General features: G+C 43.2%; 1 protein-coding gene across 4 annotated transcripts in view; it reads left to right on the top strand.

Annotated features, from left to right (window-relative positions):
* Positions 1-15,599, top strand: part of SLC18B1 (solute carrier family 18 member B1) — a 176,680-nt gene extending 161,081 nt beyond the window's left edge. For all 4 annotated transcript variants that reach the window (XM_068231587.1, XM_068231589.1, XM_068231588.1 and 1 more), the window contains 4 exons: positions 2,935-3,009; positions 5,021-5,114; positions 5,191-5,240; positions 15,276-15,599. In XM_068231587.1, the coding sequence (XP_068087688.1) occupies positions 2,935-3,009; positions 5,021-5,114; positions 5,191-5,240; positions 15,276-15,342 (286 nt within the window). In that variant the 3' untranslated portion in view covers positions 15,343-15,599. The remainder of the gene's footprint in view (positions 1-2,934; positions 3,010-5,020; positions 5,115-5,190; positions 5,241-15,275) is intronic.
* The last annotated feature ends 3,838 nt before the right edge of the window (positions 15,600-19,437 follow it).

Genomic DNA, 19,437 nt, shown 5'->3' with positions numbered 1-19,437 from the left:
TGATTATAAACACGCGCACGCACGCACGCACGCACGCGCACACACACACACACACACACACACACACACACACACACACACACACACACACACACACACACACACACACACACACACACACACACACACACACACACACACACACACACACACACACACACACACACACACACACACACACACACACACACTTGTATGTATGTATGTATGATATATATATATAATTATTATTATTATTATTATTATTATTATTATTATTTTACTCGTTACAAGTGTCTGCCTGCTCCACTCCTCCTACCCACAATTCTCTGCGTTCCTGCTTATCACACACAAAAATACCGTCCAAATTCAGGATTACCGCATAACTACCAAACGTTTACCAAACAGAATACCGAACACTGTACACCTTCTATCAAACACTCATTAGGTGAAAAAAAATGACGAATTGCTCTAAAAATGTAAAAATACAGGATTCGGTAAAATATCTCCTTTTTTTTCTACTACCGCACTTCATACTGTGAACTGAAGCCAGCTGTGTCTGTCCAAATATTTATGGACATCATAGACCCTAAACAAGCAGGCAGATCAGGTGTTCTGACTAGATTAGCCACAAGCTTGTTTCAGGCGTGCGATTCAGACACTACTGCAGCCAAAGAGATCAGCAGGACTGAAAAGCAACTGGTATTGTTTAAAAATATGGCTGCCACCACATGCCTCTCACTTCAGGTTACCTTTAAAAACTCTGTTAGATGTAATTTTTAAATCTCTGCATGGTGATGTTTTTTTTTTGTTTTTTTTACACTAAGATCATAGGCACGGAGCTCCGTAGTTCTCGGCAGGCTATTGGATTGCAATAGGGAGGGGGGTGGGGTAATGGCCAAAAGGAGCCCAAGTACGAAGCAGGTAATTTCAGCGCCTGATGCTCAGTGCTGAAGCTAGGCACATCCTTGGCACTAGTGCTATGCTGCGCAGGGCATGTAAGAGTAATAAGGGGATCCGGCGCTTGCCAGGCCGTGAAATACAAACTCGGAGGGGAATACGGTAGTGCTGCCGGGGAGTTTAGTGGCAGCAGGGTGAGCTGTCATTTGGCTCGTACTGCTCCCAACTCACCGGCAGCTGTCTAACACGTAAGACCAAGCAGTAGTAATTTTACTGTGATATGTTTCCAACAAGGATTCATTTTAACCACTTGCCGACCGCGCACTCATACCGCGCGTCGGCAAAGTGGCAGCTGCAGGAGCTGCAGGCTGATTAATCAGGAAGCAGCCGCTCGGGCGAGCGGCTGCTTCCTGTCAATTCAGGGCGGGGGGCTCCGTGAATAGCCTGCGGGCCGCCGATGGCGGCTCGCAGGCTAAATGTAAACACAAGCGGAAATAATCCGCTTTGTTTACATTTGTACGGCGCTGCTGCGCAGCAGCGCCGTAAGGCAGATCGGCGATCCCCGGCCAATCAGCGGCCGGGGATTGCCGCCATGTGACAGGGGACGTCCCGTCACTGGCTGCACAGGACGGATAGCGTCCTGTGCAGCCCTGATCTCCGGGGGGGGGGGAGCAGGTAGGAGAGGGAGGGGGGAATTTCGCCACGGAGGGGGGCTTTGAGCTGCCCCCCCCGCCAGCCACATGCAGGCATGAGAGATCGGACCCCCCCAGCACATCATCCCCCTAGTGGGGAAAAAAGGGGGGTGATCTGATCTCTCTGCCTGCTACATGATCTGTGCTGGGGGCTGCAGAGCCCACCCAGCACAGATCACTCAGCACAGCGCTGGTCCTTAAGGGGGGGTAAAGGGTGGGTCCTCAAGTGGTTAAAAGTTTTAGCTTTTTATTGTACATACTAGTAGACCAAGCCCGTTTAAAAACGCCGGCCCCACAGCAGCGCGATCCATTATGTTTCTATGCGGCATAGGAGAAGCCACCGATATCGCCAATGCTGGTCCTTTAATCTTAATCTCTTTATACGTCCCGCAGCAGTGCGATCTGCAATGGTTGTATGCGGCCGTGTTTCCCAATGCTGGTGCTTTGATCTCGCCCTGCAGCAGTGCAATCCCGGTGTATTCAGCCGCTATAGCGGCAGGGTCCTCAGAGGCATCCGTACTGCACTGTCTTCTGGCGCCCTCTCATGACCTGCGGCGCACGTGCATCGGGTCATGGGGTGACGCACATAAACAATGTAGTACGGAAGCCTCTGAGGACCCTGACGCTATAGCGGCTGAATACACCGGGATTGCACTGCTGCAGGGCTGATGCAGGGCGAGATCAAAGCACCAGCATTGGGGATAACGACCGCATACAACCATGCGGATCGCGCTGCTGCGGGGCATATAAAGAGATTAAGATTAAAGGACCAGCATTGGGGATATCGGCACCTTCTCCTATGCCGCATAGAAACATTATGGATCGCGCTGCTGCGGGGCCCGCTAAGAAGATTAAGATCAAAGGACCAGCAATTTGCATAATTACAGTGGCTGCTGCAAAGCCACTTAACACTCTGGATCGCGCTGCTGCCGCCTGCTACTTCATGTACAACTGAAGGAAACCAGCACCAGGGGACTACCGACTGTTACATTTGGACTATAAGACGCAGTAACTTTTTTTACCCCACTTTTGGGGGAGAAAAAGTGCGTCTTATAGTCCGAAAAATACGGTAAATACTTAAATAAATGGGCTGAGTGTGCTCTTCATCCTAATCCCCAGGGGAATATAATCAAAGCAGATTGGGCCCCATGTCTCTGCAGGCTACCTACTGTAAAATCACATGAGATCCACACCGGGGAATGATTTCTCTGTGTACCACTTACTATATACATTTGTGATTGTAATTCATATGGTGAAATTTTTAGATATTTAGAATTACTTCACAGATGTTACATCTACTGAAAAAGCAAAAGGAATTTAATACAGAAGTTGGCTAGAGTTTAAATTCTCTATTTTTTTTCAGTGAAAATGGCTTTGAAGAAGGGCTTAGTACTTTGGGTCTTATTTCTGGCTTATTTGGTTCAATGTGGTCTGCAGGGTATGTATTTAGAGATTTACTAAGTCATATTTGCTGTATATTGAAACAATCTAACAATCTATTACACCTTATTCCTTAAAGGGACCCTGAGCAGGTTTTAAAATCCCTTTTAAAATTCAATTTGAACTAACCTGGGGCTTCCTTCAGCCCACCGTAGGCCGCAAGGTCCCCTGGCGTCCTCCTGGCTCCTCTCCAACTCTCGCTGGTGACTCCGTTAATTGTCGACTTCCACATGAAATCACCAGTATGAGTCCCCGCTGCGCACGCTACATTTCATTACGCCAGCTGGCATGAGAGTCATGCGCATGCGTGGTTCTCTAACGTTAAACCATGCATGCACAGGACTCTCATGCCGGCTGACATAATGACATGAAACGTGCGCGACAGGGACTAATTAACATAGGTGCCAGGAGGACGCCAGGGTACCTCGCGGGCTATGGTCCCTTTAATTATTTATCTGCTTCCCATTTCAGGACATAGATTCTGCATTCTAATTAGTGCTGCAATAGGTTTTAGGGTGTAGAATTGACATCGCCCATAAAATATTGCTGTCAGCTACGCACACTGCGCAGCGCATTTAAAAGGTTATTTTTTTTTTTTATCCCCAGTTAAGCCTACTCTATTAACCCATTCTTAACCCCTGCAATACCTATACCTGTTTATAAACTTTTAATGACTGTCTCCTGCAGCAATCAGATGCGATCACTCGGGCAAAACTTTGGGACCCCAGTACTCTACAGATGTATTGCTCTGCCATTGCCTAGAGATGCATCTGTACAGCCTTATGGCCCCTGAACTGTCACCATAGTGAACTCCTCCAATCGCTACAAATGCGCAAGCTGGGGTCTGCCACATACTCAGCTAGTAAAAAATATGACGTGGTATTATTTTAACTGGGAAGGGCTGAAGAATTTATTTTTTTGGTGTTTTTATAACTGTGGGACGTCGTGTGAAAAGTGAAAAAAAAAAAATATTTTCTGCATTTAAGCCTAATTTTTTCCCCGTAAAATGACTATAAAATAAAATATTTTGGGGAAAAATAATACCCAATGAAAGCTTAGATTGTACTGAAAAAAAAAAACATAATACATATCACTAAGATGGTATCAGTAATTAAAAAGTTACTGCTGTATCAATGCAACACAATGTCAAAAAAAATCAGGAAACTTAAAGAGCAACTGTAACCAAGGAAGGTCATCCCAATCAGTAGCGGATACCCCCTTACCCACAAGAAATCTTTACCTTTTCTCAAACAGATCATCAAGGGGCTCTGTATGGCTAATATTGTGGTGAAACCCCTCCCACAGTGTGATGTCAGGACCCAGGTACTGACATCACACTGTGGGAGCCTTGTTGCATTGTGGGAAATAACAGCTGTTTCCAACTGCCAAAAATGCAACATTTCCTTCCACAGACATCACCTGCCAGCAGTAAAAATGTCACCATATGATAAATGTCAGAATGTAAATCTGAGAGAGGAAAGATTTTACAATGGGCAAACACTGACTAAATCATTTATAAACAATTATTGTAAAAATTAAGCACTTTTTTCATTACACTATTTTCACTCCAGGGGTAAAACCAGTTAAAGTAACTTAAATCTGTTATTTAAAGCATTTCTACTTTGATTTAGAGTTCCCTTGGATCTAGTTAATCAAGTTGTTAAAAGAAATTTAGTTTGACAAAAATACCTTTTTTTTACTAATGTTTCTACAATTGTTTGAGCTTGTACTTCACGTTTTCTCAAAGTAGTAAGAGATGAAGTAGGTTTGCAAATGGCATAATGGCAAAATAAATTGTGTTGCCTTTGTACTTTAGAAAATAATAATAATTACATTTTTATTGCAAGTTCCGCAATCTTGTATGTACTTCAGATTGTTTAGTCCTAAATTCCACAACCAGAATAATATTACAAAATGTGAACACGTAAAAACTGATGCCAAAAATACCACTGTATGCACTGTGTTTTTGTTTGCTAATACATTACTGCTTAACAATGTTTGTCAATTAGATCATTTGTTGGCCCAACCCTTGGTGGCTTTCTTAATGAGAAGTTTAATTTCAAATGGGCAGCTGCCATGCAAGGAATTTTACCACTAGTAGGGGTGAGTTTGACAGATTATTGAATCAAAATAAGGCCTTTTCTTTTACATTTTTACTAACACTTGTTTTATTTTATAGTTTGTGTTGAGTGCTACTTATTACATTTGGAAAATGCATAGAAGAAAAAGGTGAGATGATTTCATTTCATGACAGATTTCAATTTCCTGGTTTTTGTAATAAAAGTGTTAAAGTGAACCAGAGATGAAGCACCCTCATGTATTTTACCATATATATCACTGGAAACATTAGAGAAAACACCTACCCTGCTCTCTGTATCATTCTTCACTGCTCAGCCTGCTTGTTATCAGACCTGATAAAATTCCCAACTGAGCATTCAGTCTGGCTTTGCACAGGAATCATTATAGCTGAGTCTGTCTTCTCTGATGTCTTTGAAGCCCAAGCCTGTCCCCTTCTGGCTCTGCTATAATGACTCAGCTATAATGAGGCACACTGACAGGACACAGAACGTGCCTCTGTGTCCTAATACGATTTCACAAACCCACCTCGGGTTCTCTTTAACCATTTAAGCCCAACTGGACGAACATTCTTGTCCAGTTGGGCTGCGCGCACTCCCGCAGGGGCTCCTGTGCACGCTCCCACCGCTGGCCATTAGCCCAGCGATCAATGAAAGGGGTTATAGATTCCTTTCATTGATCGAAGCCCCCCGCAGAAAAGCCGACAGCGTCTCTTCAGACGCTGCGGTTTTTCGGAGTTCAAAAAGTTCCCCGTCTTCATTCTTCTTTCTGACTTTTTGACTGTGGCCATCTTGTGGCCAAATAGTAAAACTACACCCACAACCTCTATTAAATAAATAAATACATTTTTAATATTTAAAATTAGCTGTTTACCCCCCACATCAAAAAATACCCAAATAAAATTTTTTATAAAAAAAAAAATTACAATAATAATAAAAAAAAAACCCATAAATAGTTACCTAAGGGTCTAAACTTTTTAAATATGCATGTCAAAGAAGTATATTAATATAATTTTTTTAAATTATGGCCTTGTAAATAGTGATGGACGCAAACTGAAAAAATGCACCTTTATTTACAAATAAAATATCGGCGCCATACATTGTGATAGAGACATAATTTAAATGGTGTAATAAGTGGGACAAATGGGGAAATAAAATAATTGGATTTTAATTATGGTAGCATGTATTAATTTCAAACTATAATGGACAAAAGCTGAGAAATAATGATTTTTTTTCCATTTCTTTCTTAATATTCCTGTTAAAATGGATTTAGAATAATTGAATTCTCAGCAAAATGTATCACCCAAAGAAAGCCTAATTGGTGGTGGAAAAAACAAGATATAGATCAATTCATTGTGATGAAGAGTATTGGCAAATGAATGGGAGGTGTAAGTCATGATTTCTTGTCAGACTACAGTTCAGGTTGCAATGAGAAGATGTGCAGAAAATCAAATCTTAGTGAACTTTATTGAAGCCCCTTACTGTATAAATGAAAATACTTAAAGGGGCACTATGGTGAAAAAATTGTAAAATTTCAAAAATACGTGCAAACATAAATAAGTACGTTTTTTCCAGAGTAAAATGAGCCATGAATTACTTTTCTCCTATGTTGCTGTCACTTACAGTAGGTAGTAGAAATCCAATAGAAGCGATAGGTTTTTGGAATAGTCCATCTCTTCCTGGGGGGTTCCCAGGGATTTACTTATTTTCAAAAAAGCACTTAGTGAATGGCAGTTCCTCTGTCCAACTGTCAAAAAAAACTGTGTAGCAAGCAGGGAAGCTGGCCAGCATCATTGTTTAAATCCTTTTTAGGTAATATCTTTATAAAGAATAAAAGCCTTGCTGAGAATCCCCTATGAGGAGATGGACTAGTCTAAAACCTGTTGCTTCTGTCAAATTTCTACTACCTATTGTAAGTGACAGCAATATAGGAGAAAAGTAATGTATGGCTAATTTTACTCTGAAAAAAAAACATACTTCTTATTTGTCTATGTTTGCATATATTTTAAATTTTACAATTTTTCGCCATAGTGCCCCTTTAACCACTTCCCGACCGCCGTATGTACAATTGGCGGCCGGGAAGTGCACCCCGCAAGGACCGCCGTATTGACAAATGGCGGCGGTCCTTGTAGGGGCATGGGCGGAGCGATCGCGTCATCCGTGACGCGATCCTCCGCCTCCGCCTGGCGCCGCTCACCCGCCGCAACATCCCGCCGGCCATACGGAAGCGCCGGCGGGATGTTAACCCGACGATCGCCGCATACAAAGTGTATAATACACTTTGTAATGTTTACAAAGTGTATTATACAGGCTGCCTCCTGCCCTGGTGGTCCCAGTGTCCGAGGGACCACCAGGGCAGGCTGCAGCCACCCTAGTCTGCACCAAGCACACTGATTTTGTACCCCCCCTGCCCCAGATCGCCCACAGCACCCATCAGACCCACCCCCCAGACCCCTGTTTGCACCCAATCACCCCCCTAATCACCCATCAATCACTCCCTGTCACTATCTGTCAACGCTATTTTTTTTTTATCCCCCCCCCTGCTCCCTGCCCCCTCCTGATCACCCCCCACCCCTCAGATTCTCCCCAGACCCCCCCCCCCCAGACCACCCCCCCCTGTTTACTGTATGCATCTATCCCCCTGATCACCTGTCAATCACCTGTCAATCACCTGTCAATCACCCATCAATCACCCATCAATCACCCCCTGTCACTGCCACCCATCAATCAGCCCCTAACCTGCCCCTTGCGGGCAATCTGATCACCCCCCCACACCAATAGATCGCCCGCAGATCCGACATCAGATCACCTCCCAAATCCATTGTTTACATCTATTCTCTCCTCTAAACACCCACTAATTACCCATCAATCACCCCCTATCACCACCTGTCACTTTTACCTATCAGATCAGACCCTAATCTGCCCCTTGCGGGCACCCAATCACCCGCCCACACGCTCAGATTGCCCTCTGACCCCCCCTTATCAATTCACCAGTGCATTAATTACATCTGTTCTTCCCTGTAATAACCCACTGATCACCTGTCAATCACCTGCCAATCACCTATCACCCATCAATCACCCCCTGTCACTGCCACCCATCAATCAGCCCCTAACCTGCCCCTTGCGGGCAATCTGATCACCCCCCCACACCAATAGATCGCCCGCAGATCCGACATCAGATCACCTCCCAAATCCATTGTTTACATCTATTCTCTCCTCTAAACACCCACTAATTACCCATCAATCACCCATCAATCACCCCCTATCACCACCTGTCACTGTTACCTATCAGATCAGACCCTAATCTGCCCCTTGCGGGAACCCAATCACCCGCCCACACGCTCAGATTGCCCTCAGACCCCCCCCCCCCTCTTATCAATTCGCCAGTGCATTAATTACATCTGTCCTTCCCTGTAATAACCCACTGATCACCTGTCAATAACCTGCCAATCACCTATCACCCATCAATCACCCCCTGTCACTGCCACCCATCAATCAGCCCCTAACCTGCCCCTTGCTGGCAAACTGATCACCCACACCAATAGATCGCCCGCAGATCCGACATCAGATCACCACCCAAGCGCAGTGTTTCCATCTATTCTCTACCCTAAACACCCACTAATTACCCATCAATCACCCCCTGTCACTGCTACCTATCAGATTAGACCCCTATCTGCCCCTAGGGCACTCAATCACCCGCCCACACCCTCAGAATGCCCTCAGACCCCAGCCCTGATCACCTCGCCAGTGCATTGCTTGCATCTATTCCCCCCTCTAATCACACCTTGAGACACCCATCAATCACCTCCTGTCACCCCCTAGCACACCTACCCATCAGATCAGGCCCCAATTTGCCCCGTGTGGGCTCCTGATCACTCGGCCAAACCCTCAGATCCCCCTCAGACCCCCTTCCGATCACCTCCCCAGTGCATTGATTGCATCTATTTTCCCCTCTAACCACCCCCTGAGACACCCATCAATCACCTCCTGTCACCCCCCTAGCACTCCTATCCATCAGATCAGGCCCAATACAACCTGTCATCTAAAAGGCCACCCTGCTTATGACCGGTTCCACAAAATTCGCCCCCTCATAGACCACCTGTCATCAAAATTTGCAGATGCTTATACCCCTGAACAGTCATTTTGAGACATTTGGTTTCCAGACTACTCACGGTTTTGGGCCTGTAAAATGCCAGGGCGGTATAGGAACCCCACAAGTGACCCCATTTTAGAAAAAAAGACACCCCAAGGTATTTTGTTAGGTGTATGACGAGTTCATAGAAGATTTTATTTTTTGTTAAAAGTTAGCGGAAATTAATTTTTATTGGTTTTTTTTCACAAAGTGTCATTTTTCACTAACTTGTGACAAAAAATAAAATCTTCTATGAACTCGCCATACACCTAACAGAATACCTTGGGGTGTCTTCTTTCTAAAATGGGGTCACTTGTGGGGTTCCTATACTGCCCTGGCATTTTAGGGCCCCTAAACCGCGAGGAGTAGTCTACAAAACAAATGCTTCAAAATGATCTGTGAATAGGACGTTGGGCCCCTTAGCGCACCTAGGCTGCAAAAAAGTGTCACACATGTGGTACCGCCGTACTCAGGAAAAGTAGTATAATGTGTTTTGGGGTGTATTTTTACACATACCCATGCTGGGTGGGAGAAATTTCTATGTAAATGGACAATTGTGTGTTATAAAAATTAACAAATTGTCATTTACAGAGATATTTCTCCCACTTAGCATGGGTATGTGTAAAAATACACCCCAAAACGCATTATACTACTTCTCCTGAGTACGGCGGTACCACATGTGTGGCACTTTTTTACACCCTAAGTACGCTAAGGGGCTCAAAGTCCAATGAGTACCTTTAGGATTTCACAGGTCATTTTGCGACATTTGGTTTCAAGACTACTCCTCACGGTTTAGGGCCCCTAAAATGCCAGGGCAGTATAGGAACCCCACAAATGACCCCATTCTAGAAAGAAGACACCCAAAGGTATTCCGTACGGAGTATGGTGAGTTCATAGAAGATTTTATTTTTTGTCACAAGTTAGCGGAAAATGACACTTTGTGAAAAAAAACTATTAAAATCAATGTCCGCTAACTTGTGACAAAAAAATAAAAACTTCTATGAACTCACCATACTCCTAACGGAATACCTTGGGGTGTCTTCTTTCTAAAATGGGGTCATTAGTGGGGTTCCTATACTGCCCTGGCATTTTAGGGGCCCTAAACCGCGAGGAGTAGTCTTGAAACAAAAATGACCTGTGAAATCCTAAAGTTACTGATTGGACTTTGGGCCCCTTAGTGCAGTTAGGGTGCAAAAAAGTGCCACACATGTGGTATCGCCGTACTCGGGAGAAGTAGTATAATGTGTTTTGGGGTGTATTTTTACACATACCCATGCTGGGTGGGAGAAATACCTCTGTAAATGACAATCTTTTGATTTTTTTACACACAATTGTCCATTTACAGAGGTATTTCTCCCACCCAGCATGGGTATGTGTAAAAATACACCCCAAAACACATTGTACTACTTCTCCCGAGTATGGCGATACCACATGTGTGGCACTTTTTTGCACCCTAACTGCGCTAAAGGGCCCAAAGTCCAATGAGTACCTTTAGGATTTCACAGGTCATTTTGAGAAATTTCGTTTCAAGACTACTCCTCACGGTTTAGGGCCCCTAAAATGCCAGGGCAGTATAGGAACCCCACAAATGACCCCATTTTAGAAAGAAGACACCCCAAGGTATTCCGTTAGTAGTATGGCGAGTTCATAGAAGATTTTATTTTTTGTCACAAGTTAGCGGAAATTGATTTTAATTGTGTTTTTTCACAAAGTGTCTTTTTCCGCTAACTTTTGACAAAAAATAAAATCTTCTATGAACTCACCATACTCCTAACGGAATACCTTGGGGTGTCTTCTTTCTAAAATTGGGTCATTTGTGGGGTTCCTATACTGCCCTGGCATTTTAGGGGCCCTAAACCGTGAGGAGTAGTCTTGAAACGAAATTTCTCAAAATGACCTGTGAAATCCTAAAGGTACTCATTGGATTTTGGGCCCTTTAGCGCAGTTAGGGTGCAAAAAAGTGCCACACATGTGGTATCGCCGTACTCAGGAGAAGTAGTATAATGTGTTTTGTGGTGTATTTTTACACATACCCATGCTGAGTGGGAGAAAGATCTCTGTAAATGGACAATTGTGTGTTATAAAAATTAACAAATTGTCATTTACAGAGATATTTCTCCCACCCAGCATGGGTATGTGTAAAAATACACCCCAAAACACATTATACTACTTCTCCTGAGTACGGCAATACCACATGTGTGGCACTTTTTTGCAGCCTAACTGCGCTAAGGGGTCCAAAGTCCAATGAGCACCTTTAGGCTTTACAGGGGTGCTTACAATTTAGCACCCACCAAAATGTCAGGACAGTAAACACACCCCACAAATGACCCCATTTTGGAAAGTAGACCCTTCAAGGTATTCAGAGAGGGGCATGGTGAGTCCGTGGCAGATTTCATTTTTTTTTGTCGCAAGTTAGAAGAAATGGAAACTTTTTTTTTTTTTTTTCTCACAAAGTGTCATTTTCCGCTTACTTGTGACAAAAAATAATATCTTCTATGAACTCACTATGCCTCTCAGTGAATACTTTGGGATGTCTTCTTTCCAAAATGGGGTCATTTGGGGGGTATTTATACTATCCTGGAATTCTAGCCCCTCATGAAACATGACAGGGGGTCAGAAAAGTCAGAGATGCTTGAAAATGGGAAAATTCACTTTTTGCACCATAGTTTATAAACGCTATAACTTTTACCCAAACCAATAAATATACACTGAATGGGTTTTTTTTTATCAAAAACATGTTTGTCCACATTTTTCGCGCTGCATGTATACAGAAATTTTACTTTATTTGAAAAATGTCAGCACAGAAAGTTAAAAAAATCATTTTTTTGCCAAAATTCATGTCTTTTTTGATGAATATAATAAAAAGTAAAAATCGCAGGAGCAATCAAATAGCACTAAAAGAAAGCTTTATTAGTGAGAAGAAAAGGAGCCAAAATTCATTTAGGTGGTAGGTTGTATGAGCGAGCAATAAACCGTGAAAGCTGCAGTGGTCTGAATGGAAAAAAAGTGGCCGGTCCTTAAGGGGTAGAAAGCCCTAGGTCCTCAAGTGGTTAAGGTGACCAAGTAATAAGGATATGGAGGCTTTTTTCCTTTTAAACAATGCTAATTGTCTGGCTGTCCCTCTGATCTTTTGGCTTTTGTAGTGTCTAAATCACACAAGAATTGAACTTCATCCCAATCAGTAGCTGATACCCTCTTTCCCATGAGAAATCTTTTTCTTTTCTCGAATAGATCATCAGGGGGCTCTCTATGGCTGATATTGTGGTAAAACCCCTCCCACAGTTTGATGTCAGGACCATGGTTCTGACATCAAACTGTGGGAGCCTTGTTGCATTGTGGGAAATAACAGATGTTTACAACTGCTGAAAAAGCAAGCAGCATCTCCTTCCGGTGACATCACCTGCCAGCAGTAAAAATGTCACCATGTGATAAATGTCAGAAAGTAAATCGGGGAAATATTTTACAATGGGCAAACACTGACTAAATCATCCTATATGATAAAACGGGTGCATATTATTTCGGCGCCACTCAGTTTGGCGCGGGGAGAACCGAATGACGGCTCTCCCCGCTGCCGCTAAACTCCAAGGAGGCGTTAAATACTATTCCCCGTCTGAGTTGTCGCAACTCTGAGGGAAATGTAATTTGGGGTCTGGCAGCCACCAGAGCCCCCTAATTACCGCTACGTGGGGCACGCTTCATAGCATTGCTGCTATGACGGCGCCCAGTTTGAACTGATCCACTATAAAACCCGTGTTCTGTGTGTGTCCATGCTTTTTTGCTACTGCATATGCACGGCACTTAGACCAGGAGGAGGACGGGGCCACAGGGCGGGCAAGTGCACACACGGTGTGCGGAAGTGTGCAGACATTTTGCTGTCTGTGAGCCCTGTTGCATTATGGGCTATTTCCAACTGCCAAGCAAGCAGAATCTCCATCTGTGTATAGAACTTACAGTAACAACCATTCTGTACAGATTACCTGGCAAAGGTGTAGAGGTTGCACCTATGATAAATTTCAGAATGTAAATCATGGTGAGGAAAGAATTTACAATAGGCAAACACTGACTAAATAATCTACAAATTAATATTGTAAAATATAAGCAACTAGTAGACCTAAGCTCATTAATATAACGGGCTCTAGGTCTCCCTCACAACAACCCTCCCGCCCCTGTGACCACGCCACAGCCGCATGTCATCGTGCATGCACGCGCTACCGCACGTGCACACTCCCGCCCAGCCCCCTGGCCCCGTCGTCCTCCTGTCACAACGGCTCTCCGTGCTGCACATGCGCAGTAGCGCAAATGCTCAGGGACTGGTGACGCATAGACATTTGCTGATTATTATATAGGATTTTATTCATTGTTATTTTCTCTACAGTTCCTCTTTAAGTCAGAGCACCTGATCTGCATCAATGGGCAACACAACAGTTGAAGACACATTGGTGTGTATGCACTGAACTGCGTTAAAGAGAAACTCCAACCTAGAATTGAACTTTATCCCAATCAGTAGCTGATACCCCCTTTTACATGAGAAATATAATGCTTTTCACAAACAGACCATCAGGGGGCGCTGTATGACTGATTTTGTGCTGAAATCCCTCCCACAAGAAGCTCTGGGACCGCGGTACTCTGGGCAAACTGCCACAATGTAACAATGTTCACAGACAGGAATTAGCTGTTTACAGCTGTCTCTAACAGCCAAAACAGCTAGGAGCAGCTACATAACCTGCCCACAGTAACAATGTCACCATGTAATAAATGTCAGAATGTTAATCGGGCAGAGGAAAGATTTTACAATGAGCAAACACTGACTAAATCATTTATACATAATTATGGTAAAAAATGAAGCACTTTTTTTACTACATTATTTTTACTGGAGTTCCTCTTTAAGCAGGATTATGTGCGGTTAGCCCCATAGGCTTCTGCTGGCCTCCAGGCTGATTTCAGAGAGGTCCTGATTTCAGCGGGACAGGTGAGCGGTGATCACTTCAGACAGCAAGTGGACGTGGAGCGAATGCAAAATGGATGGAGCTTACCGTGTACATTTTGCATCTGCTCTAGTGAGAACACAGCCTAAGCCTTTTTATCCCTCTCACTACAGAGTCACTTAGGCCTGGAACCCACTAGAGCGGTTTTTTTGAGCGTTTAGGGATCGATTTCAATTGCTAGTGATTTCCCTAAACGCTCTGCTAATGTAAATGGTTCAGACAGATTCCACTAGAGCGATTGCGATTTGGGAAATCGCAGTCGGAGGACATGCAGCATTTTGAGAGCGTTTACATTTTAATGTATTGTATAGGAGCAGGGAAATTGCTCCCAAAATCGCAAAGCGCTACCATTAATCGCTAGTGATAGTATTTAGAACTTTGTAGTGGGTCCCAGGCCTTAAACAGGAACTGTAACAAATAATTGAACTTCATCCCAATCAGTAGCTGATACCCCTTTTCCCATGAGAAAGCTTTACTTTTTCTTAAACGGATCATCAGGGGGCTCTGTATGGCTGATATTGTGGTGAAACCCCTCCTACAGTGTGATGTCAGCAGCTAGGTATTAACATCACACTGTGGGAGCCTTGTTGCTTTGTGTGAAATAACAGCTGTTTCCAACTGCCAAAATAAGCAGTATCACCTTCCAGCAGTAAAGGTGTCCCTGAGTAATAAATGTCTGAATGTAAATCAGGAAGAGGAAAGATTTTACAATGGCAAACACTGGCTAAATAATTTATAATTAATTATTGTAAATATGAAGCACTTTTTTAATTCCGTTATTTTTACTGCAGTTCCTCTTTAAATGATCCTGGTGACAACAGTCCATGAGACTCTACATGAGGGGAAATCTCATGAACCAGGCAGGATCAAGACAAAAACCTAAAACCTCATAGCTGTTTTAATTTTTCATTTTGAGCAAAGTTCTCTTGAATGTTTCTGAACTACTTTGCTACTAGTTTTCCATTGACAGCCTTACCTCTACAGTATTTTAGTTCATTTTATTATTGTAAAGTTCTATATTTAATGTTTATGAAATTGTAATAAATCCTCTAATAAATGTTACTTCCTGCAGGATGGTGCCTGTTACAAGCGCTAATAGCACAGATGAAGAAAGAGAGCATTTGTTGGTGGAAGATTAAGGAACAGTAACATGGTTTCCATACTTTCATTGTTGTTCTTTACAGTTACAGGACATTTATGAACACAAGTGTAAAAGAAAGTAGAGACCTCGTCCTCTGCATACGGTTGCTAGAAAGTTAAAATTAACAAACTGGCAAGGGTGCTATTGTTTCTTTGCACTATTTCTCACAGATGAACCTTAACACATACATTGTATCACCAAACATTGTAGCAGCAACAAAATGTTGTAATAAAGTTTTATAATAAATGGAAATAATAGCCAGATTTAATTGGTGTTTTTTAGTTACAGTAGCACTTTTAATTTTAAAATAGATGAAAACAGAGAATCTGTATTTTTAATATTGTTTTTTCTTTTTGTCTTTACAATGCATAAGAACTAAAATAGTTTGAAGAAAAAAAGCACCTAAAAAAAGACTACGGTAGTTTCTCCTATAAAAAGTAAAAAAAAGGTGTACGGTGTACAGGATCTTCTCAAAAAATTAGCATATTCTGATAAAGTTCATTATTTTCTGTAATGTACTGATAAACATTAGACTTTCATATATTTTAGATTCAAATACACACAACTGAAGTAGTTCAAGCCTTTTATTGTTTTAATATTGATGATTTTGGCATACAGCTCATGAAAACCCAAATTTCCTATCTCAAAAAATTAGCATATTTCATCCGACCAATAAAAGAAAAGTGTTTTTAAAACAAAAAAAGTCAACCTTCAAATAATTATATTCAGTTATGCACTCAATACTTGGTCGGGAATCCTTTTGCAGAAATGACTGCTTCAATGCGGCGTGGCATGGAGGCAATCAGCCTGTGGCACTGCTTAGGTGTTATGGAGGCCCAGGATGCTTCGATAGCGGCCTTAAGCTCATCCAGAGTGTTGGGTCTTGCGTCTCTCAACTTTCTCTTCACAATATCCCACAGATTCTCTATGGGGTTCAGGTCAGGAGAGTTGGCAGGCCAATTGAGCACAGTAATACCATGGTCAGTAAACCATTTACCAGTGGTTTTGGCACTGTGAGCAGGTGCCAGGTCGTGCTGAAAAATGAAATCTTCATCTCCATAAAGCTTTTAAGCAGATGGAAGCACGAAGTGCTCCAAAATCTCCTGATAGCTAGCTGCATTGACCCTGCCCTTGATAAAACACAGTGGACCAACACCAGCAGCTGACATGGCCCCCCAGACCATCACTGACTGTGGGTACTTGACACTGGACTTCAGGCATTTTTGCATTTCCCTCTCCCCAGTCTTCCTTCAGACTCTGGCACCTTGATTTCCGAATGACATGTAAAAATTGTTTTCATCCGGAAAAAGTACTTTGAACCACTGAGCAACAGTCCAGTGCTGCTTCTCTGTAGCCCAGGTCAGGCGCTTCTGCCGCTGTTTCTGGTTCAAAAGTGGGTTCATGCTTCCATCTGCTGAAAAGCTTTATGGAGATGAAGGTTCCATTTTTCAGCACGACCTGGCACCTGCTCACAGTGCCAAAACCACTGGTAAATGGTTTACTGACCATGGTATTACTGTGCTCAATTGGCCTGCCAACTCTCCTGACCTGAACCCCATAGAGAATCTGTGGGATAGATCCTGTATATCACTAAGGTGTCATAAGTAGTGTTAACGTTATATCTTAGCCATAGCTAAAATGTCAAAACTGCTCTGATCCATAACAGGAAAACAGGTCTCAGTGCAAAGTGGTGAAAAAAGGATTTTCTACTAGTTAACTTGAAAAAACATGTTTTTTCAAATATGCATTGGTAGTACACATTGTGAAATATTTTCTTTACAACTGTGACAAATAATAAAGACAATTTTCCTACCACGTTGTTTTCTTACTCTGATGAAGAACCTATTTGTGTTAACATCCTGTGCTTTTATTAAAGTACATCAAGTGAGAAGTATGTGGTTGCTGCCATATTTATTTTCTTTTACAATAACTGTGGCCCGGCTTACTGGTGATCTTTTTGGCTTCTCTAGTGTCTGAATCGCACTCCAAAACAAGCATATGGATAATCCAGTCAGATTTCAGTCAGAGCACCTGATATACATGCTTATTCAGGGTCTATGGCTAAAGGTATTAGAGGAAGATGATCAGCAGGGCAGCCAGGCAATTTGCATTTTTTTTCTACTTTTTTTTTTTTTTATTTAGCAAAGCAATAACATAAAACACATATTACAGATGCCAAAGACTGAACAGGAACAGGGTCATTTTCCATTGAAATACAGTATGTTCCAGAGAGCAGAGAGTTAAATGAGCAGACTCTGTATAATAAAATACAAGTCAAGGCTTGCCAAATAAGTCCTAATAAACAGTCCTAAACAAACTCAACTAAATCCGCTGAATCTGTCTATAATTCCATATTTTTTTCAGTCATAAACACATTTTATTAAGCAAAATTCTAGTGAAAGCACTTAAAAAAGAGAAGCATCAAGATAATTATAACATTGCAAATCAGGCAGTACATCAACAGGGTGAGAACCGAAGTAGAATATACAGCATACACCAGCAGAAAATGCTTAATGTAGTATTACAATGTAAAAGTAAAAAAGAAAGGTAGCCTGAGGCATACCCAACTAGTAAATGGAAGCGATGACACAGAATATCCAGTCAACATACTGCAAAGTCCCTGTTATCCAGAAACTCAGGCAACCAGAAGTCTAAACTAAGTGGCATGCCTGAGGGGATAATGGGGTGGCAGTACACACGCCTGTCTATCGGCTAAGCCGTCGTTATCGGCTGCGTTAGTCAGGCATGTGTACAGGCCTTTACAGTGGAGACAAAGGGGGCCTGCCACAAAACCCATGTTGTGTAATATATTTGGGGATAAGAGTCCTATTCAGTATGTTAAACCTTGAAAGCTTCCGAAAAGTGTTTAGGGAAACAATAGGCACCGCTTGTAGCATGTCTTGCCAAATCTCGTAATATACAGGACCCAAATACATCCCACCGGTTTTTACTTGCTATAGGGATTTTGGATAGAAAGGGTTTTGACCTCCACATAAAGCTTTGCGGACAGTAGTATTAAGTAGCAGCGAGAAGAGAGACAATAAATCAAGTCTACACACAGCACCTCACAGCTTTTGTTTCTGAAGGCAATGCCTGATGATTGGTAGAAGAAACCACAGTCCAATTAAAAAGCCTCAAATGTTTTAAAGAACTCCTTTTGGAAATGGTGGTGCACAAGGGTAATACCCTTAGTGACCCAGATCCTCCCAAATGGCAAACCAATTAATTCAGTATACTCCATATTCTCCCATAAATGAGGATACACTGTATAGCTAGTCATTTCTTTAACCCTCCTGGCGGTCTATTAAAAACCGCCAGGGGGCAGCGCAGCCGTTTTTTTATTTTTTTTAAATCATGTAGCGAGCCCAGGGCTCGCTACATGATAGCCGCTGTGCAGCGGCATCCCCCTACCCTCTTCGATCGCCTCCGGCGATCAGGAAATCCCGTTCAAGGCCAGGCAGCGCAGGGATCTAGGGGGGGGGGGCTCTGCAGCGACGCGGATAGCAGCGAATCGGCGCGGAGCAGCGGCGATCGGTGTGCTCACGCAGCTAGCAAAGTGAAATTGCGCAAATCAGCCCAGCAGGGCCTGAGAAAACCTCCTGCGCGGCTTACCTCAAACTACGTTCGGGGTTACCGCCAGGAAGGTTCATTTATTTCCGTCCTGCGCATTGAAGGATAGGCTTCAGCCTATCGCATGCCGGCGATCCCCGGGCCAATCAGAGGCCGGGGATCGCCGATCTGCCTTACGGCGCTGCTGCGCAGCAGCGCCGTATGATGTAAACAGCGGGGATTTCTTCCCCGCCTGTTTACATTTTGCCGGCGAGCCGCGATCGGCGGCTCTCCGGCTGTTCACGGAGACATCCTCCGTGAACTGACATGGAAAGGCCGCTCGAACGAGCGGCCGTTTCCATGGAAACCCTCAGACAACCAGTTTACGCCAATCGGCGTTAGCTGGTCGTTAAGAGGTTAAGGCAATTACACCAAGCTTCTGTCCTGTGCAAGAGTTCTTTTGCATAGCTGTTAAATCTTCAGGTACATGCAGTCACCACAAGGTGTCACCCACTGGCAAGATTGCTACTCGGCTATTCTTTGT

This window comes from Hyperolius riggenbachi, chromosome 4 (assembly GCF_040937935.1).
Source record: "Hyperolius riggenbachi isolate aHypRig1 chromosome 4, aHypRig1.pri, whole genome shotgun sequence".
NCBI classification, from domain to species: Eukaryota; Metazoa; Chordata; class Amphibia; order Anura; family Hyperoliidae; genus Hyperolius; species Hyperolius riggenbachi.
The sequence above is the reverse complement of the archived record's forward strand: the minus strand, read 5'-3'. Positions and strand labels throughout refer to the sequence as shown.